Genomic DNA, 22,792 nt, shown 5'->3' on the forward strand with positions numbered 1-22,792 from the left:
AAAAATCATCTTTATTGGATGATTCAGGAGTTATTAGGTTCTAGGAATTGACTTACATTATCCAAATTCAAAAGAGGCTAAATTCTAAATAACAATACCCATTTATTAATTTCTGTGGAGAATATGTGTTACCAAGTCATTTAGACTAGCTGGTCAAGGTATTGGTTTCAAAGTTAAGTCTACTTGGGAAATCAAGTCTGCATCAGAAGGTTGTTTGTGAGCTTAATGTCATATTGAAGAAAATTGGTTGATGACCACTCTCCATCACTTTGAAGATATACCTATATCTTTATATACTATAAAGATATACCAGGGCAATCTTTCATTGAACTTTGGAGAAATATCTTAGTCTCATCATCTATGTGTTTACAAATCTAAGGAGTAAATTCTGAAAATAGCTGATCCTACTTATCTCTTATTAAAGAATGATATTTTCTAATCATATTTACTAATTATGAGGTGACGTGTGTCTTCTGTGTGCACTGAATATGGGAGATAGTGTCAAAACATTGTTTCTTTCAGTTGCATGTGGGTGTAATGTGTATATATATATATATATAGATATATATAGGCCTTACTTGTGGAGTATTTCCTGGGCTACTTAGGCCCAGAAAGTTTGTTCACAGGGGAGAAAAGAGCATATTTAGGGTATGGTGGGATTGAGAACACTGTTAGGCCTTCTTTTTGCATTCTCAGCTCCATAAACTTACTTAGGAATACACAGAAAAGAAATGCATTTAACAAACTCACTGGTGATAGTCATATGAGCTGCTGCAGAGTTTAGCAATATGTGAACTTTCTAATTTATTTTCCAGTAAAGAAATTACATGGCTTTGCCATTATTCCTAGAAGTAGACATGTTCTGTTCCTTATGTTGCTTTATTGCTTGTTTTGCAGATCCATTGTTTATTGTGTCAAGTGAGAAAGACCATGCACAGGCAAATCTCCAAGCCACCCTGGTTCGAAACAAACTGGTAGGTCTCACTCATCCACTAAGTAGCCTACTGAGCTTGAACCACCTAGTTTGGCCAACTGCACCGATCAGACTGAATAATCTCCACTGGATTTGATGTTCTGCAGAAAGTACTTGGCAAGGATTACTAGGGGGCAAGACATTTTGATACCTATGACCCAATGTGAAGATAAATTAACTCATAGAGAATAAGAGACTCATTACAAACTAATTTATTTTAACAGGAAAAATAATACAGACCTGTTTTAAAAGATTTCAAGTGGTATAAAAGCATACACAGTGTGAAGTAAATTCTCACTCCAGGCCCCCAGCTTCTCACCTCCTCCACATAAATAGCCATTAGCACCAGTTCCTTGAGTAATACCCTGTGCATACACCAATAACCCCTCCTGTGCCATATACAAGGAGCCCTGGTGGCACAATGGTTGAGCACTTGGCTGCTAACCGAAAGGTTAGAGGTTCAAACCCACCAATTGCTCCACAGGAGAAAAGACCTGGGCTCGGCTTTGGTAAAGACTACAGCCTAGGAACCCCTATGGGGCACTTCTACTCTGTCATATTGGGTCACTGTGAGTTGGAATCAACTTGATGGCACGCACCAAGAACAACACACTGTACAGACCATTTTGTACCCTTTTTTCTTTCAAGTTTACAATATAAGTAATGCTTTAGAAAATCTAATTGTATAATTTGGTCCTTTTCCTCCCCATCTGCCTCTCCTAACGTTAGAGAAAAGTTCCCAGGTTTAGAACCATGTTCAGTAACCTGATCCATTATCCAAGATATTCTCTGAATTGGGACAAGTCGGATCCTGTTCCACCATTCATCAGTCGGGAATGGAAAGGGTATGAAGAGCAACGCAAAGAAGCTCTCCGGCAACTTGCAGCGTAAGTGTCAGGTGGTTGCTAAAAATGTGTTTTTCTTCTTAAAAATTTCATTAGTTTGTTCTGTATGATTTAAAACTGCAAAGTTGTTATACCTAGGCTAATGGCCCCAAATTCTCTCTCTAGACCCGTTTGACCAAAATGAGCCTGATTCAAGGGCAATAGTTGTAGGTTTACTGGTTAGCAGATGTTCTTAGAAGGTCAGAGTGACTATATATATCAAAGGGCAACTTGTCACCAGGGTAACTGAATTTCTTTTCTGGTTATACCACCTTAGAAATTGCAAGTGTACTTTTCTGTTGGTATCCGAATATATTTTTTGAAGACTTGCAGCCAAAGCACTTTTAGGCACAGGTCTCTTGAATTCTTTATTCTTTTAATTATTTACAAGTTTGTATTTAGTAAATTAGAAAATATAATGATACCTCTCAGCCTGGATGTAAAAATTACCTTTTAAGACTTATTTTCATGTGAAATTAATGAAAAGTGAGCATTTTTGTATGTGGGAGTGCTTAAAGTGCTCAGCTGTTACCCGAAAGATCAGCAGTTTGAACCCATCAGCCACTCCAGGGGAGAAGGATGTGGCAGTCTGCTTCCATAAAGATTATTGCCTTGGAAACCATATGGGGCAGTTCCTCTCTGTCCTGTAGGGTTATTATGAGTTGGAATTGACTCAACGGCAATGGTTTTTTTTTGGGGGGGGGGGGTGATTGATTCTTTTTCTCAATTTTTACTTCCTCTTATTAGTTCCTGGTTTCCCGACTGAGGGGAAATGACCGTATCTAGTCTAAGATGTAGGACAGTAAATGTGTGTTGTAGAGGACTTTGCCCTCAGTATGTGATTCCCTGCAAGCCTTCTACTTCATAGACATATAAATAGTAAGTAGAAGTTATATGTGGAAATGATATCTTCGACTTGATGATGTTTTCCTGCTTCATTTTAGATCTGACCCTTCTTTTCAGATGCCCAAAGAAGTTTATGAAGATCCTGAAGTTACTGGAAAGAATCGCTATAAATATTTTGAAAGGTAGAAAGAATTATTAATGGACATGAACCCTGATTTTACTGGAGAACCTTTTCACCATAATGATAGCAGCTGTCATTTTTTAAGTGCAGGCAGTGTGCCAGGCACTATTTTAGGTGCTTTACATACATATCATCAAATCTTCACAACAGAAATGTAAGATAGGATATTTTACTCTCATTCTACCAGTAAGGAAGCTGAGACCCAGAGAGAAATAAATTGCTCAAAGTCACACAGCCAGCAAGTGGCAGAGCTGGGATTTCAGCTAGCCTGTCTGACTTCGGAGGTGTTGATTGCGTGTAAGAATGTATATTTGAGAACAAAGCGAAGACATTAAATGAAGTGAGACACAGCAGAGACGCCATGGCAGTCATAATGCCGGGAAAATCGTGAAAATGGGAAAGTGGGTGAAAATTGTTAAAAGTGGGAAAGTGTTCTCTTTTTATGGATGTTGTCAAAATCAACACAGCCAAAAGATTCACTCTTATGTTTGTGATTAATACTCATGTGATAATCACGTACTGTCTCCCCACCTTACCAGCGGGGAATACATTCCAAAACCCTTTGTGGGTGCCTGAAGCTGCAGATAGTACCAATCTCCATATATACTCTGTTTTGTCCTGTACATACATACCTATGATAAAGCTTAATTTATAAATTAGGCACAATAAGAGATTCACAACAATAGCTAATAATAAAATAGAACATTGATAACAATATACTGTAATAAAAGTTACGTGAATGTAGCCCCTGGGCAGGATGGAGCTGTTCAGTGTGAGATTTCATCACGCTACCCATTTAACATTTTCAGACCATGGTTGACTGAAACCTCAGAAAGTGAACCTTGGATAAAAGGGGACTATTGCACTCTGTTCAAAGAAAAATAAAATGGGGATTTTCCTATAGATCTTATCTGGATTTTATTTATTTTGTTGTTATTGGGAATATACACAGCAAAACATACACCAGTTCAACAGTTTCTACATGTACAATTTAGTGACATTGATTATGTTCTTCAAATTGTACAACTGTTCTTACCTTCCTTTTCTGAGTTGTTCCTCCCTCGTTAACATAAACTTACTGCCCCTTAAGGTCCCTATCTAATCTTTCGAGTTGCTGTTGTCAATTTGATCCCTTATACATAGTTCTTAAAAGAACATAATGCTCAAGGCAGGCCTTTTTTTACCAGTTAAGCTAACCTATTGTTCAGTTTTAAGATGAGTTCAGGGAATATTTTTATTTTAAGTTTAAAGATTATTTCAGGGCAATAGTTTCAGGGGTTCATCCACCCTCCATGGCTCCAGAAAGTCTAGAGTCCATGAGAATTGGAAATTCTGTTCTACATTTTCCCCCTTTTGATCAGGGATTCTTCTGTGGAAGAAAAATACTCTTGATACCACACTTACATAAGCTTCATTGAGAAAGTAAATTTGTAGTCCACATTATCATTTATAAGCAAGCTCCTTCTGGCTATTTTATGAAGCTGACTTTTTCAGAGAAATGTTGACAATCCGAAACTATAGTATTCTCAATTCCTAGACTGTTTGGGGAACACTTTAAAACTAAATTTTTGAGAAATTCAGAATATCTCAGGGAACTTGAGAAGTTGCTGGGAGTTAACGGCCAGCTGAAGACACTGCTTCTCAGTGATGGTGGCTTGTTTACCATCTACAGAGAAGGTGTTGGAGCTACTGAATCTTCTGGGCCAAATCTTGAAATTTGTATTTTAAACAAGCACCTCTCCACCCCTGAATGATTCTGTGTATGCTAAAATTTGAGAATCACTGATATATGGAATATTCAAGTTCACTGATTTTAAGGGATGAATACTAGATATGAGAATTAACTTCGGAGTTTATCCAACACAAAAGTCCCATAACCCTCTCATTTCCTTTTCCTCCCACAGGCCTTTCTTTCCATTTTGTAAGCAGATACCGTTCACCATTGCTTATTCAGTAACCAAGTAAGTAACTTTTTTTTTTTAATTCCATTTATTTTATTTATTCTTTGCATATTTGGTTCCAGAAGATAGTTATCTAAATCAATATTTTTGAAAACTGTGGATCACAAACAATTGGAAGATTATGAGTCATGAGCAACATTTTAAAAAATGAAATAGAATGAGTACAAATTTACCAAAAGTATCAGATGTATTATGGGTAAGTTGTTTTTTATTTATAGCTTTTGTTTCAGATATATATATATACACACACACACACACACACGTATATATATATATTCTGGGTTCTGATATAAAATGTATATAAGTTGTGATAAAAAAAGTTATTCGATATCACAACTCTTTAACATCTTATTGAGAACACATGGTATCAACAAAAAATTACAAGCAGAAAATAATGGGATCACCAAATGGGTAGACTCTATGAAAGCATCTTGACAAGGAGGATAAAATGTTAACATCATAAAGTATTCCACTATGTAGCTCTACTATGAACAGTAGAGTTCATGGTAACAGATCTGCTAACCTTGTGAAGTTGCTCTTTGTGTGCAGCTTTGTTGGTGCTGGAAGGAAAAATCTAGAAGACTGCGGGTGCGGCAGACTGTGGATGCTCCTGTTGCTTGGGCAAGGGTAGAGGAGGAAGGCCCTGGATGGGGGTTGTCTTAGGCTAGGTTCTCTAGAGAAGCAAAACCAGTAAAGCATATAAATATCTATATAAAGAGATTTATATCAAGGAAATGGCTCACATGGTTGTAGAGGCTGGAACGTCCCAAATCCGTAGGTCGGTCTGGAGACTTCTCCTGATTCACATAACCGCAGGGGCTGACGAACTCAAGAATCGGTAGGTCAGACAGCAGGACCCTTGCTCACAGGCAGCGAAGACTGACGAATCCCAAGATTGGCAGGCAAGATGGCATGTAAGCTGCTCAGACGAACAGGAACCACGTGCAGGATCCACAGCGAGCGAAAGCCCATGAGCCTTGCCAGAGAGTCCACATATATTCAATGCAGGCCACACCCTCAAGGAAACTCCCTTTCAACTGATTGGCTACTCACAGCAGATCTCATTATGGAGGTGATCGCATAATATCAATTCTCATCATGGAAGTGATCACATCATTGCACGACTGCCAGACTACATCATAACTGCCAACCCACTGAGAATCATGGCCCAGCCAAGTTGACACACAGCCTTAATGATCACTGTCCATCCCTTGTCAACTTGGCACCTGTACACGTCTCCTTAAACCACACATAATCTCTGAATAAAGACAATTTTAAAGTCAAACTTTCTTCTGACATGAGACAACTAACACACATACAAGGCAGAAATACCATAATTACAGTCCTCATCTCTGCAACTGGTCACGTGGTTGTAACTTGCTTTTAGAACTACCTTCTTCCACCACCCATTCCATATTCCCTTTGCCCTCAGCAAGCACCTCATCTGGTCATGGTTCTTTGCCTGGTGGGGTGACCCAAACCTTCATTTCTGAAGGATCTGGGCCATTAGTAGTCATGTTGGAACTGGGTTGCTGTAGTTTTCCATTGACTTTAATCATGGGGCATCGTGGTACTAAGAGATGCCCTAAGGGATCTCCTGCATTCCAGACATACTCTTCTTTACCTCCATTATGTAATATAAATCTGATTTCCTCTTAGTAATTAGGATCAGTCACACCAGCCAGTATGGTAACTACCTTCTTTACCTGTTGTTCCAGGGGCATAAGGAGCCCAAAGTGGCCAGGTGGCATTCTTAACTCAATTCCAACATTTCTGAAGGGTCTGGGCCATTAGCAGTCATGTAGGAATCGAGTTGCTGTAGTTTTCCGTTGACTTTAATCACAGGGCATGGCAGAGCTAAGAGACGCCCCAAGGGATCTCCTGCATTCGAGACATACCCTTCTTTACCTCCATTTCATAATGTCAGTCTGATTTCTGTTGGTAATCAGGATCGGTCACACCAGCCAGTATGGTAACTACCTTCTTTGCCTGTTGATCCAGAGACATAAGGAGCCCAAAGATTCCATTTCAATGGAATCAGTGACATGTCTCCAGGTGGGAGCATTCCTCCCTTTGGAACTAAGATGTCTAGAACTGCAGAACATTGGGTTGCAGGGATAGGAAGCAAAAATTTTGAGAGTGGGTCACTAGGGATAATAGTCAGTGGTGCCACTCCCATTTCCATCCCTTGATTCCTGGACCCATGAATCCTGGCTATGGGAGAAACAGCACCATATATTGGACGCTTGTTTACAGCATATACACCCTCCTGAAGAACATTGCCCCAGCCCTGCAAGGTACCTGGCACCGTAATTATGTCCCTGGAAGGCCATTCCATCATTCTGTCAAGCCAGCTGCTTCAGGATGATTGGAACATGGTAAGACCAGTGAATTCCATGAGCACGGGCCCACTGCTGCACTTCATTTGCTGTGAAGTGAGTCCCTTGATCCAAGGCAATACTGTGTGGGATGCCACAACTATGGATAAAGCATTCTGTAAGTCCAGATGGTAGTTTTGGCAGAAGCAGGGAAGGCAAATCCGTATCCAGAGCAAGTGTCTATTCAGTAACAACAAACCACTGCCTTTTCCGTGGTAGAAGTGGTCCAGTGTAATCAACTTGCCGCCAGGTTGCTGGCTGATCACCCTGAGGGATGTTACCATATTGGGGACCTCATACCATCAAGAAACAAGAAGCAGGAGAATAGTGCATCCTCTGTACCTGGGTTCCCAGTGCTAAAAATCTCCTCAACCTGGGAAGATTGATGACAGGTACCTTCCCCCAAAGCCAACAGAGAGAGAAAACCTCCCCCTGGAGCTGGTGACCTGAATTCGGACTTCTAGCCTCCCAGACAGAGAGAATAAATTTCTCTTCGTTAAAGCCATCCACTTGTGGTATTTCTGTTAGAGCAGCTCTGGATAACTAAGACGGGGGAATAGAGCAGCAGTGGCCACTGCAAGGGTTCCAAAGTCAGAGCCTGTAAGCCTGGACAAAGCAGGGATCAATCCCATCAGGGAGCAGATGTGTGGGCTCTCTGGTTTGGGCCCTCACTGAAGTTGGGGAGATAGTAGGAAAGGGATCATTGCTCCTTCTTATTCACATGTTACCCTGCCCTAAAATCAGCCGCCACTGGGTCTGGGTAGCTGTCAGTTTGTTGTACTAGAAGGGTCACTCATGATGGATAGGTTTCAGTGAAGCTTCCAGACTAAGATGGACTAGGAATAAGGGCCTGGTGTTATACTTATGAAAAAACTGGCCAGTGAAAACCTTATGAATAGCGGTGGAGCTTTGTCTGATATATTGCCAGAAGATGAGCCTCTCAGGTTGGAAGGCACTTAAAATACAGCTGGGGAAGTGTTACCTCCTCAAAGTGAGTCGACCTTAAGGATGTGGATGCAGGCAAGCTTTCAGGACCTCCATTTGCTGATGTGGCACAACTCAAAATGAGAAGAAACAGCTGCAGATATTCACTGATAAGCAGAATGTGCAAAAAACAAAGTATGAGTCTAAGAAAATTGGAAGTTGTAAAAAGTGAAATGGAACACACAAAGATTGATATCCTAGGCATTAGTGAGCTGAAATGGACTGGTATTGGCCATTTTGAATCAGGCAAGCATATGATCTACTATGCCAGGAATGATAAATTGAAGAGGAATGGCATCATATTTGCTGTCAAAAAGAACATTTCAAGATCTATTCTGAAGTACAACACTGTCAGTGATAGGGTAATATCCATATGGCTACAAGGAAGATCAGTTAACACAACAGTCCTACAAATTTATGCACCAACCACTAATGACAAAGATGAGGAAATTGAAGACTTTTACCAACTTCTGAAGTCTGAAATTGATCAAACATGCAATAAAGATGCATTGATAATGTGAAGGTTGGAAACAAAGAAAAAGGATTGGTAGTTGGAAAATACGACCTTGGTGATCAAAATGATGTGGGAATCGCATAACAGACTTTTACAAGACCAATGACTTATTCATTGCAAACACCTTTTTCGACAACATAAACAGCTACTATACATGTGGACCACACCAGATGGAAAACAGAGGAATTAAATTGGTTACATCTATGGAAAGAGATGAGAGAAAAGCTCAATATCATCAGTCAGAATAAGGCCAGGGGGTGACTGTGGAATAGACCATCAATATGCAAGGTCAAGTTGAAGCTGAAGAAAATTAAAAGAAGTCCATGAGAGCCAAAATATGACCTTGAGTATAGCCCACCTGAATTTGGAGACCATCTCAAGAACAGATTTGATGCACTGAACACTAATGACTAAAGACCAGACAAGTTGTGGGATGATATCAAGGATATTACTTATGAAGAAAGCAAATCAGGTCATTAAAAGGAAGAAAAGAAAGAAAAAAAATGGACATCAAAAGAGACCTGAAACTTGCTCATAAACCTAGAGTAGCTAAAGCAAATAGAAGAAATGATGAAATAAAAGAGCTGAACACAAGATTTCAAAGGGCAGCTCCAGAAAACAAAGTATTATAATGAAATGTACAAAGACTTGGAGTTAGAAAACCAAAGGGAAAAACATGCTCAGCATTTCTCAAGCTGAAAGAACTGAAGAAAATATTCAAGCCTTGAGATGCAATTTTGAAGAATCCTATGGACAATGTATTCAAGGTTGCAGGAAGCACCAAAAGAAGGTGGAGGAATACAATCAGTGTACCAAAAAGAATTGGTCAACATTCAAATATTGCAGGAGGTAGCATATGATCAAGAATTGACAGTTTTGAAGGAAGAAGTCCAAGCTGCACTGAAGGTGTTGGCTAAAAAGAAGAACTTCAGGAATTAACAATACTAATTGAGATGTTTCAACAAACAGACACAGCTCTGGAGGTGTTCACTTGTCTATGCCTAGAAATTTGGAAGACAGCTACCTGGCTAACCTATTGAAAGAGATCTATATATGTGCCCATCCTAAAGAAAGGTGATCCAACTGAATACAGAAATAATCAAACAATATCATTAATATCACACACAAGTAAAATTTTGCTGAAGATCATTCAAAAAATATTGCAGCAGTACATCAACAGGGAACTGCCAGAAATCAAGCCAGATTCAGAAGAGGACATCAGATGGATCTTAGCTGAAAGCAAAGAATACCAGAAAGTCATTTACCTGTGTTTTATTGACTGTGTAAAGGCATTTGACTGTTTGGATCATATCAAATTGTGCATAACATTCTGAAGAATGGGAATTCCAGAACACTTAACTGTGCTGATGAGGAACCTGTACATAGATGAGGAGGCAGTCGTTCAACCAGAACAAGGGGATACTGTGTGGTTTACAATCAGAAAATGTGCCCATCAGGGTTGTATCCTTTCATCACACTTACTCGATCTGTATGCTGAACAAATAATCTGAGAAGCTGGACTATATGAAGAAGAACATGGCATCAGGATTGGTGGAAGACTCATTAACAACCCGAGATATGCAGATGAAACAACCTTGCTTAATGAAAGCGAAGAGGACTTGAAGCACTTACTGATGAAGACCAAAGACTACAGCCTTCGGTGTGGATTACACCTCAACATGAAGAAAACGATGGAGGACATCTAGCTCAATTGGCATAACATAGTTTATAAAGAAAATGTTGTACACCCTACTTTGGTGAGTAGCATCTGGGGTTTTAAAAGCTAGTGAGCGGCCATCTAAGATGCTTCACTGGTCTCACCCTGTCTGGAGCAAGGGAGAATGAAGAAAACCAAAGACACAAGGGAAGGATAGTCCAAAGGACTAATGGACCACAACTACCACAGCCTCCAACAGACTGAGCCCACCACAACTAGCTGGTGTCCAGCTACTACCACCAACTGCTCTGACAGGGATCACAATAGAGGGTCCTGGGCAGAGCTGGAGATGACTGCAGAACAAAATTCTAACTCACAAAAAAATACCAGACTCACTGATCTAGAGAAACGCAGATAGTACGGCCCCTGGATACCTTTTTTCACTAAGTGCTTAAGTCACTCCCAAGGTTCACCCTTCAGCCAAAGATTAGGCAGGCCCGTAAAACAAAACGAGACTAAATGGGCACAACAGACCAGGGGCAAGGACTGGAAGGCAGGAGGGGACAGGAAGCTAGTAACAGAACTGAAGATTGAAAAGGAAAAATTGTTGACATGTCTTGGGGTTGGCAACCAATGTCACAAAACAATGTCTGTTATTGTTTAATGAGAAACTAGTTTGCTCTGTAAACCTTCATCTAAATTACAATAAAAAAAGAAAAAGAAAATCCTCATTACTGTACCAATAAGCAACATCATAACATGAAGAAAATATTCAAGTTGTCAGGGATTTCATTTTACTTGGATCCACAGTCAACAACCATGGAAGCGGCAGTCAAGAAATCAAACAACGTGATGCATTGGGCAAATGTGCTACAAAAGACCTCTTAACAGTGTTGAAAAGCAAAGATGTCCCTTTGAGAACTAAGGTGTGCCTGATCCAAGCCATGATATTTTTAATCTCCTTATATGCATGGGGAAGCTGAACGATGAATAAGAAAGACCGAAGAATTGATGCCTTTGAATTATGGTGTTGGTGAAGAATATTGAATAAACCATGTGCTGCCAGAAGTAGAAACAAGTCTGTCTTGGAAGAAGTACAGCCAGAATGTTCCTTGGAATCAAGGATGGCGAGACTTTGTCTCATGCACTTTGGACATGCTACCAGAAGGGACCAGTCCCTGGAGAATGACATCATGCTTGGTAAAGTAGGGTCAGCAAAACAGAGGAAGACCCTCAACGAGATGGATTGACACAGTGACTGCAACAATGAGCTCATACATAGCAACGACTGTGAGAATGGCACAGGACCTAGCAACCTTTCGTTCTGTTGTATGGGGTCACTATGAGTCGGAACCAAACAGCAACAACACAACCAATTGAAATGGGATAAAAAAGAATAGATTGGAGAAAATAATGAGTTAGGAAAGAAACGGTGTGGTAAGTTACAACAATTGTGTCACGGTAGCATCCTCTCCTCTCAGCCAGCTATAAGAATACTAAGCCATCAGAAAGCTTAGAAGGTTTTATTAAACCTTATCATAGTCATTATATTTTTCAGTCACATCATATACATGTGAAAGCTGGACAATGAATAAGGAAGACCGAAGAAGAGTTGATGCCTTTGAATTGTAGTATTGGTAAAGAATACTGAATATACCATGGACTGCCAAAAGAACGAACAAATCTGTCCTGGAAGGAGTGCGGCCAGAATGCTCCTTAGAAGCAAGGATGGCGAGACTGCATCTTACATACTTTGGACATATCGTCAGGAGGGATCAGTCCCTGGAGAAGGACATCATGCTTGGCAGAGCACAGGGTCAGCGGAAAAGAGGAAGACCCTCAACAAGGTGGATTGACACAGTGGGTGCAACACTGAGCTCAAGCATAACAATGATTGTAAGGATGGCTCAGGACTGGGCAGTGTTTCGTTCTGTTGTGCATAGGGTCGCTATGAGTCAGAACCGACTCGACGGCACCTAACAACAACGTAGTCATTATACATTTGTTCACATGGTTCAAATATGTAATTATTCAATTTGGCAAAGCAATCATTTATTCTCTTGATTTTGGCTAATGATGACTATACTATATGACCTGGGATGATGTAAAGCCGGATTGCTACTTCCCCTACTAGAATTTCTAATAGTAGAATAATTTCTTCTGAAAATGTAAGACCATAAACATCCTATATTGTCCATATGTATTAGAAATTCATAGCAACTGATGAAAAATGATTTCAACACCAGTGAGAATTCTGCATTAAAAACAATTTAATGTACTTGTTGCCTCTCAGATTCAACATCCAAATAAGTGCTTCTTATTATGGCTTGAATTATATTTTTTTAGAGCTAAGCTGATATGCTGTGTTCATATGTAAGCAGGCTCCCATTGCCTCTGACTTTTTTTTTTTAATGGAACCATCTCTTTGTTGTACCCATTTGTATCTCCATTAACAGTTTATGAGAATTCCTGTTTCTCTACAATTTTATCAATGCTAGGTACTTTCAATCTGTTTACTCTTTGCTTACCAAAAAGCAAAACCAAACCCATTGCCATCGAGCTGGTTTTCACTCATAGTGACCCTGCTGAACAGAGTAGAACTGCCCCGTTGAGTTTCCAAGGAGCGCCTGGTGGATTCCAGCTGCTGACCTTTTGGCTATCAGCCAGAGCGCCTAACCACTGCACCACCAGTGTTGTTTAGGTCATATGTAATAACAGAGCATCTTGCTGTTTTAATTTACTTTTCGTGGATTACTAGTTATGTTCATTGTCTTTTCATTTGTTTGTTAGCAGTTTTATTTCTTGTTTTGTGAATGGTCTTTTGCCCATTTGTCTGTGGAGAAGCCAACTGTCTTCTTTATTTACAAAACTTTTTATGTAGAAAGGCGATTTAACTTTTTATCATAAAGATGTTGCAAAATCTCTCCTCAGTTTGTCATCTGTCTTTTAAATTTATTCGTATTTTGAGGTATAGAAGTTTAAACTTAAATTTCTTTGTATAGTTTCTGGCTCTTGATTATGCTTAAAAAGATTTCCTTCATGGCAGTGCTGTGGTTAAGCGCTCATCTGCTAACTGAAAGGTTGACAGTTTGAGCCCACAAGCTGCTCTGTGGGAGGAAGATGTGTCAATCTGCTTCTGAAAAGGTGTATAGCCTTGAAAACCCTGCAGGGCAGCTCTATTCTGCCCTACAGGGTCGCTATGAGTTGGAATTGACTTGACAGCCGTGGGTTTGTTTTTGTTTTGTTTTGTTTTGGGGGATCACTCAAAGATGATATATATATATCTACTCATGCTTCCTATTAGTGCTTTCAAAGTCTCATTTTTACATTAAAGTTTTTAAAATACCTGGAATTTATTTTTTTTTTGCAAGGGGTGAGGTAACTTTCCACATGGTTAACCAAGGGATCCCAGCATTTATTATTGAGTCATCTATCCAGAAAAACCTTTTAAAAAAGCAGCAAGCGTTTCTTCTCTTTTCTCTGCTCCTGTGTTCCTGCAGGGGAACTACTAAGCTTGAGTGTGTGATTGACTGCAGAAAAGAAAGACACCAGGGATTGTAGCAATTCTGAACAGGTTCAGGGGTTACTACATGACATTCTAGAGTCCACCTTTTATAGCCCTGTACTCTACCCTTGCCCAATGATACACATAGAAATAGGCTCTTTTGTGAATGCACAGGGTTTGTTTGTTTGTTTTTACTTTTGTACCCCCTCCGTAATTTGGCAGAGGTGATGTTAACAAGACAATTCTCTAAAGATTATAGGGCCTAATCCAATGGATTTATAACTTTGCATCTATCAGCATTTAAAGGAGGGGATGGAATTAGTGAAGCTCTGTATTTCTACTTGACTATTTTTTTTTTTTATATATATAGTATTCTGGAAACCCTGGTGGCATAGTGCTCAAGTACTATGGCTGCTAACCAAAGGGCCGGCAGTTCGAATCCGCCAGGTGCTCCTTGGAAACGCTATGGGGCAGTTCTACTCTGTCCTATAGGGTTGCTATGAGTCAGAATCACCTCGACAGCAACAGGTTTGGTTTTTTTTGGTTATATAGTATTCTAACTGAACCTATCAAGTTTTAATTTTTAAAATAATTTTCCCCTTTTAGGGCAGAACCATATACTTTTCCTCCTGCCTCTACTAAGTACCCACCCATCCCTTCAAAATGTGCTGTGGGCACTCAGACCGATTACCGGGACTCTGAAGTCCAGACAGATCCTTATTCTCCTGAATACGTAGTGTGTCAGGACTCAGTCCCTGAGCTCCTGACCCTGGCTACTCTAACTTGGGGTGAGTTGGTAATTATTTTTAATATTTGCAAGTGACAGTATGGAGTTCTAGAAATGACACACATAGAGTCAACTGGTTTAAAGTGGTGCTATTTAAAGTGTTTTGCTCAACAGAGTCACTTCATAGACTCATAATTTTTTTGCTACTTTCATTCAAAGAAAGATAGTTCTTTTTCCTTGTATGTGGGTTTGTTGTGCTCTGTCCCTGAAGCTAGTTATATTTCAGTTTAATTTTGTAGCTACTTTACCTGAATACTTACCTCCCTTCTCCCACCTGTTTCTCCCAAGGAATCAGCTCCTTTTCATTGAGGCCTCCATATTCCTTCTTCACACATCAGTTTGAGTGTATAATATTTAATGTACGTTCATATATATGTAATAATTATATCTTATTTTGCCAAACTGTCTTATGGTTTATAAAAGCTCTCATATAATTTATTTCATTGGAATATTCAAAAGGTCGTATGAAGTTGACAGTAGACATATTATTATATATATATTTTGCATTGTTTTAGTCAATTCTCACAACTCATTATGCTAATAGTACTTTATTGGTTGTAGAGAATAAACTGTTTTGAAAGAAAAATCATGTATTCAAAACATATAGCCTGTTACTCTATTAATCTTTTTAAGCAAGTTGCTTTCTTATAGGGGTGTTACTTCCATGTAATTGCTTTGACTGTTAAAAATTCTTAATAAAATTGGAAATAGTTTTAGACCTTTTTAAAATATGGGCTCTTCTTTGTTCAAGAATTTGTTTGAGCTGTGGCTTTATTAGAATATAGTTCATTACTTACTGCTTTAATTAAACAGCAAGCTAATAGGTATCCAGCATCTTAAGTTATCTGTAAGGGCCTGGAAATAGGGAGAAGCAAGGAAAAAAATGTCAAGTTTGACATTTAGAAAGACAAATTGGAGGATATCCTATTATGAATGGAAAGCATGTAGATTTAAATTTTTTTGACTTTCTGGTTTTTGCCCACCTGCACCGTATTGTTTGCGTTTGGTGGTGTGCGAGGATTCAGGGAGGTGTTTAGAGCTAGTCCTCTTCAGCTCACTCTATTGAATAAGGCACCGAGGCTTATTCAGGGCTGCATAGTTAGCCACAGAACTAGGGGCCCCTGCTCCCAGGGTTGTGCCATACCCCATACCTCCCTGAGCTTGCTTTATACCAAACCAACTCTCTAGCTTTTCAACAACTTCTCAAGCTTTAAATAATAGCTTATTTAAGCATACTTTCAAAAGAGGAGCTTCACAGTGTTTTCTTTCTTAGAGGTACCAACACCTTGTCACCAACACAAATGATTTACCTAGTACCTCTCATTTAGTTGTTTACAATGGCATTTTAACCTTCTGTTTTCATCTAGCAATGAGTGGGAAAAAAAGTATATGTAAGCTCCAGCTTTAGGTTTCCACTTAAGGTTTTGTTATAATGTAGCAGCCTTATAAGATCGCAGCAATTGACAGGCAGGGAGAAGATAAATCAGCAAAGATGAACTGACACTCGCTTTCTGGGTTAAGGTTTAATTTATGCTGTCCTTAATTTCTTTCAGTGTGTACTCTAGGTCTGTGTAAGTCTGAGTAGACTAGAGATTAATAGCTAAATTCTGAAAGCTGTTTTTTGGTAGTTTAGTCAACTTATAATATTCCATGGTTTGTCCCTTCTTCTCCCCACCCAGCACTTACATAGCTTTGGAATATTTGAGATAGCTAGTCTGTCACTTTAGCAGATCTTAAAAATCAGATTTTTATAGTTCACTTAGTCATGTAAAAATTTTAATGTCAGAATTGATCTATTATATTCTGCAGAAATGCAAAAATTATGTTAAAAAGAAGTCATTTTAAATAGATATCGTGTCCTAGAATGAACACAGAGGAGTATCAGATGTGAGGTTTCTCAGATAGTACCCCTTTGTTAATTGTACAATCTCAGTTGAGAATGAGTCGTAAGAGTGTGCTTTAATGTTTAGCTTTCTTAACGAGCAGAGGTACCGGTTTCAAAGACTATGTTTTATCTTCTTTTTTAACGGTTACTGATAGAATGGTAATTGAGTTGAAAGTGAGCCAGGCCATTCATTCTAATATTCAATATACTTGACACTCCTTATCGTCTTCTCCACAGAATTATTTAGCTGGAATCTAGTTTGATGGGAAAAGTAAAAAAGAATCTAACACTTCATTCCACCACTGGATGGAATAAATATTATTAGCTTTAACAAAGAAGTCTGCCCATTGGTACCGTTGTCTCAGCTACAGGCCCATCCCACTCTGGTGGTTCATTTGTCCAGCTTTAAATTCCTACCAAGGTACAAGGGCTACAGTGAGGCACACGATAGAAACCAAATTATACCGTGATAACCAAACTAAATATTTCTTAGAGCACAGAGTGCAAAATTTTAATGGCTTTTTTAAGGGCCCGTAGGTAATAAAAAAGAGTGAAGCAGATTGGAAAGATATATTTTTTTCAATTTATGTATAGTCCTATTAAAAGAAAAACAGCACAGTTACAATGATAAGTGGCATGACATTTGAATAATGTAAGGTTTAATAAAATAGCCAGGATACAAATTTATACATATATTTATAACTATGAAAATGAATGCCTATAAAAAGACTAGAAGGAAAAATTCCCCTCAGATAATCGTTAGGGCACCTAGATGATGAGTGGGTTCCTTCTCCCCTCCCCCCCCAATTTCCATACTTCTCGTCAGGTGCTTGTATGCCTTGGGATGCTGACACAGCATGCTTTTAAATGGACAGGTCTTTCTGGTAACGCTCTTCTAGATTCCACCTCCACGAGAAGAGGCAGAGACTGCTGGGTCCCTCGAGTCCGTACGTGTCTTTGGTGGATTGCCCATATTCTTTCTGTGTCACAATTTTTCTGGAATAATTAAACTAACATTTTTTTCAAAATCAAGTCCAAGGGGAAAAATAAATATGCAGCTTTTCAGAACCACTCTCTTTGTGGCGACCGCTCGAAAACAAGAGCTGAAAGTATTTTAGACACTACTGTTATCCCAAAATTGGCTCGTTTGGATAATTTCTTTTGATATTGTATCTGAAATGCTAAATAACTTTTACGGTCACAAGTTCACTGTTAGGATATAATAAAATCTAACCTAGGACTGTATTAGTGAAACTATAAAAGTAATAAGAGAAGGGAGCGTTTCAAAATGGCTAGAAATTAGCTTGTCTAACTCTCTTGGTTGCAGCTAGGAAAACAGAACCAGAGAGGTTAATGGACTCATTCAAGGACATGGAGATAGCTGATCTACAATAATGATTTTTTATTAAAAGTAGATTATGGTACACAATAATGAGGAAGTCACCACAACTTGACCAAGGCAAAGTCATAGAAGCTTCATAGACGCATCCAGACTCCCTGAGGGACCTAATTACTAGGCCGAGGGCTGGGGACCATGATCTCAGGGGACATCTAGCTCATAGTTTATAAAGAAAGTGTTCTACATCCTACTTTGGTGAGTAGTGTCTGGGGCCTTAAAAGCTTGTGAGTGGCCACCTAGGATACAGTTACTGGTCCCACCCTGTTTGGAGCAAAGGAGAATGAAGAAAACCAAAGACACAAGGGAAAGATTAGCCCGAAGGACTAATGGGCCATGACTGCCACAGCCTCCACCAGACTGAGTCCAGAACAACTAGATGGTGCCCGACTACCACCACTGACTGTTCTGACAGGAATCACAATAGAGGGTCTCAGACAGAGCAGGAGAAAAATGTAGAACAAAATTCTAACTCACAAAAAAAGACCACACTTACTGTTCTGACAGAGACTGGAGAAACCCTGAGAGTATGGCCCCTGGACACCCTTTAACTCAGAACTGAAGCCACTTCTGAAGTTCACCCTTCAGCCAAAGATTAGGCAGGCCTATGAAACAAACAATAACACACACGGTTCAACCATGTGTACGAGACTAAATGGGCACACTAGCCCAAAAGCGAAGACAGGAAGGGACAGAAAAACTGGAGAAATGGAAATGGGGAACCTGAGGTCAAGAAGGGGAGAGTGTTGACATATGGCAGGGTTGGCAACAAATGTCGCAAAACAATTCGTATATTAATCGTTTAATGAAAAACTAATTTGCTCTTAAACTTTCACCTAAAGCACAACAAATAAAAAAAAATAAGAGTAGATTACTTTAAAAAAAATGGAAAAAAAATTTTATTGTGGGGAAATATACACAACAAAACATAGAGCAATAAAAGCAGATCACTTTTGTTTCCCGCACCGTAACGGAGCGCTGTGATCACGTCTATGTCACAGGTAAAGAAGATGTCCATATCTGGGCTCCGGTTCTGGTTCTTGTTTCCTGGCTCACTTTATGAATCAGATTTTGTATTCTTGACAGCCGTGCTTTAAAGCAGAGCCCCTACTTTCAGGTCTAGATGATGGATTAAAAATATACTGAAACCTTCCCCTACTGCTCTATACACATAAAAAATATAAAGAAGAGTTCAAAATTAATAAGCATATAGTTACACTTAAAAACAAGGAAGAAAATCTCCTTAGCCTGGAAATGGAGACTTCTTTCTAAAACAAAGAAATATCTGGGAATCTTTGATGGTGCTGAAGTCAAATGGCTTGTGAATGGTCAGGCCTCAGACCTGAGCTACTTCCTAAACTGGAGAGGGAACAACCTTTGTCCTGCACATAGATGGGGCTGCCAGCTTAAGATTATGGCCAGAGTTGAGCCAGGTACTCCTACCTGGGGCTTCGGGTTTCTCCTCTTGGTGGTAGAGGCTTAACATTGAGCCGCAGGAGGGCCAAAGCCAGGTCCTCTAAAGTAAGACACCCATGTGGAGGCTCAGAAATGCTTTACCAGGCCTAAAGCCTAATCTGGAGGTCCACCCCAGGTAGAACTGAGGTCATAGCTTCAACAAAACTTCTTTAAGTCAGGCCTACTCCTACCATTTGTGGGGCCCTGGCCAGGGGTTCAAATGGAGGACCACATACCACATGTCTGTTGTTGTTAGGTGTCGTCAAGTCAGTTCCGACTCATGGCAACCTGATAGGACAGAATAGAATTGCCCTGTAAAGTTTCCAAGGATCGACTGGTAGATTTGAACTGCTTACCTTTTTGGTTAGCAGCCTTAGCTCTTAACCACCGCGCCACCAGGGCTCCACCACATGTCTAAATATTTAAAAATGATAAATCAAGCTAACAAATGTTGAGTAAAATATGTCCTATCTTTCTCCTTCCATAGTATATCTTTTTAACAAGCTAAAAGGATAAGTTTAGATTTAGAATTCTTAGACATCTTGGTATTCCTTGCTAGAATGTGTGGCAAGAGGAGAGCCTGTCTCTGGTTTTCCCTTTACTCTTCTCACCTCTGGCTATGTTTCACATCGTAAGGATGTGGCATGCATGCATGTGATCACACTCCAGCTTCCTTTTCCAGTCTCTGTCGTTCACACATCCCTGCCAGCAGGTGCTGCTTGGCCACTCTTTGGGCTTAAGAGTGCAAAAACAGTGGCATAGTCTGTTTCATGAGTCTGAATCCTTGGAAAAGACCCATTTAGTGCAAGGAACTTCGGGGTCTCTAAGGGTGAGAGTAGCTCCAGGTGGGTATGATCCCATGGACTCCTCACCATATAAGTACAAGAAAGGCTGTAAAGAATGAGGCCTGGGAGGAGCCTATCTTGCCAGGTCAAAGAGTGGTAGTGCCCAGGGTGCTCATGAGAGAAATCTGTAGATGATCTCAACCCCAAAATTACAAAGCACCTAAGGACCACAGATACCAGGAGTTACCCACAAAAAAAATAAATAAATAAGGGGAATGGAAGAATAAATCCCAGAAGAAATAGAGCAAATGCAATAATCTGGAAAGGATTTGGAAAGTATTTTTTATATCCTCAAAGAGATAAAGGGAGGATAACAACAATGAAAACAAGAACGAAGATTATAAAAAAGAACCAGTTGGAATCATTAGGAAGGAAAAGTGTAGATTTTGAAATAAAATAGACAGAGCCAAAGAGTAAATTAGTGAAATGGAAGATTGAATGAATAAATATTCCATAACGCAACATACACAGGATTATAGTGTTTATTGGGTATAGGGACCAAATAGGAACCCATTATAGCCCCTCATTTCCATCTCTCACTCTTGGTTCCAAAAGGATGATGCAGTAAATCAAGGCTACCTTTAAAGGTACTAGCCACCAGAGGGAAACCCTGATGGCGTAGTGGATAAGTGCTACAGCTGCTAACCAAGAGGTCGGCAGTTCAAATCCGCCAGGCGCTCCTTGGAAACCCTATGGGGCAGTTCTACTGTGTCCTATAGGGTCGCTATGAGTCGGAATCGACTTGACGGCAGTGGGTTTGGTAGCCACCAGAGTATGATGGGGACCCTAAAATTTGGCCCAGGGAGGCATAAGTAAGGTCGGGTCTCAGCCAGTGTCTCTGGACTGATCAGGAAATTTAAGGGTTATAACAGGGTAAAATGCAAATATGATGAATTCCCAGCTGTTACAAAAAATTCTGTTTTTTTATCTTGGTCCAACAAATTCCCTACCCTTCATCATATTTTCCCACCTCAGGACCTTGATATTTCTTTGTATCTCATAATATAGATTTACCTAATAAGGGGCCTTCCAAGGTGTGATTACTCAGTCATCTGTCAATATTCTTCAAATACTTTCCGGCATCATAGATGCAACCAGACTGTCTTATAGCTTCATTACCAACAAAAAGCAGTGGGGGGTACAACCAACACAAACCGCGAGGCACATCTGGAGGAATTTTCTTCATATTTCTTCCTGTCATCACCTTTAAATTTCCTGTGTCTTCCATCTGGCGAGGCCCACGTGTACAGTCACTGTTTATGTTGTTGACTAGACAGCGTCTACCAGCAACAACACTTGAATTTAGAGGATAGGAGCCAGAAGGAAGTAAATGATATACTGGCAGGTACGTGAGTTTACCCCCTTATTTCTAACATGTTCTTGGCTGCTTTCTCCTCAAGGCCGAGGGCTCCCAGCTGGACAAGCCGAGGTGGAGATGATAGAACGGGCCCGGGAGAAGCGCACTTGGGAAGCCACCCTTCCCCTTCTGACTGACACCACCCAGTATGAGAAGAGGCGGAGGATGATGAATGCCATGGAGAGGAAGGAGTGGGCCTTCAGAGAGCAGGAGATTCAAAAGTAGGTTACAGTCACCCAGACAAGTGTTCTTGCACTGATGGAAGCAATGTTAATACTTTTTGTCTGTAACACACTTTTCCCAATGTATGGGTTTAAAAGCAATCCTCAGCCTGCTGAACTAGGAAATCAGGTTTCTAGGCCTTTCTTTATAATTCTTTCTTCAATTACATTAAAATGTATAATGTGCTCTTTATGTGGGAAGAAGCTCACCAGGGAACCCAGATTTAAACAATTCCTTGAGGCAATCTTTTTTTCTTTTCTTCCCTTTTTTCTTTAGTATCTACCTAGACTGTCTCTGCATCCCACTGATTTCTGCAGAATATCTTTCAGACTCTCCGTTCCTGTTCATTGCCAGTGCCACCATCCTAGACCTGGCCCACTTCTTGTCCCACCTCCAGCTGGTCCTGTCTCTTGTCCCCTCTGGAACTGGACTCACAGTCAGGACACCTCGGGTTCTTTCTAGAACTGATGGAGCATTTTCTATTTAAAAGACAAACTGTGGAATTCTTCAGTTAAGAGATGAGCTCACAGCCCATAAATAACTGCCTGTTTAAGTACTTCTGGTTGCATTTTCGATCATTTTAACTGATAATAGTTTCAGTAATAAGGTTGTCACTGGAAGAGTATGTACAAATGACAAGAATCAAAAAAATTGTGACAAGGAAACTTGTCAGGATTGCCCTTCGTTCCAGGCTGTGCTGAGGCCCTTTATCGCTGGTTGCGGTGCTACCACGTCCCTGACAGTGTGCTTACTGTCAGACATCTGAGAGTCAGGGACTCAGCTTGGTTCTGAATTAAAAATATGTTTATCTTTCTGCAGTGCCTGATGAAGTCTGAATCCAAACTATGAGATGCTTTGGCAACAGCTTGCAATTAAATAGAAAACAGTGTTTGGGGCTAAGTAGGTGTCAGGTAATGCAATCCTGTCTGTAGGAATTTAAAATTTTTTGATGTAATTTGGAG

The 22,792-nt window shown here is 40.0% G+C and overlaps 1 protein-coding gene across 5 annotated transcripts in view; it reads left to right on the plus strand.

Annotated features, from left to right (window-relative positions):
* The window catches only part of CFAP91 (cilia and flagella associated protein 91), an 88,133-nt gene that overhangs the window by 13,332 nt on the left and 52,009 nt on the right, over positions 1–22,792 (plus strand). For 4 of the 5 annotated variants that reach the window (XM_049877325.1, XM_049877333.1, XM_049877343.1 and 1 more), the window contains 6 exons: positions 898–974; positions 1,703–1,860; positions 2,802–2,885; positions 4,789–4,845; positions 14,490–14,671; positions 21,652–21,829. In XM_049877325.1, the coding sequence (XP_049733282.1) occupies positions 898–974; positions 1,703–1,860; positions 2,802–2,885; positions 4,789–4,845; positions 14,490–14,671; positions 21,652–21,829 (736 nt within the window). Of the gene's footprint in view, positions 1–897; positions 975–1,702; positions 1,861–2,801; positions 2,886–4,788; positions 4,846–14,489; positions 14,672–21,651; positions 21,830–22,792 lie in introns of those variants that run through there. The other variant, XM_049877361.1, reaches the window with a different exon arrangement.

The sequence above is a fragment of the Elephas maximus genome, chromosome 1 (assembly GCF_024166365.1).
Source record: "Elephas maximus indicus isolate mEleMax1 chromosome 1, mEleMax1 primary haplotype, whole genome shotgun sequence".
In the NCBI taxonomy this organism is placed as follows: Eukaryota; Metazoa; Chordata; class Mammalia; order Proboscidea; family Elephantidae; genus Elephas; species Elephas maximus.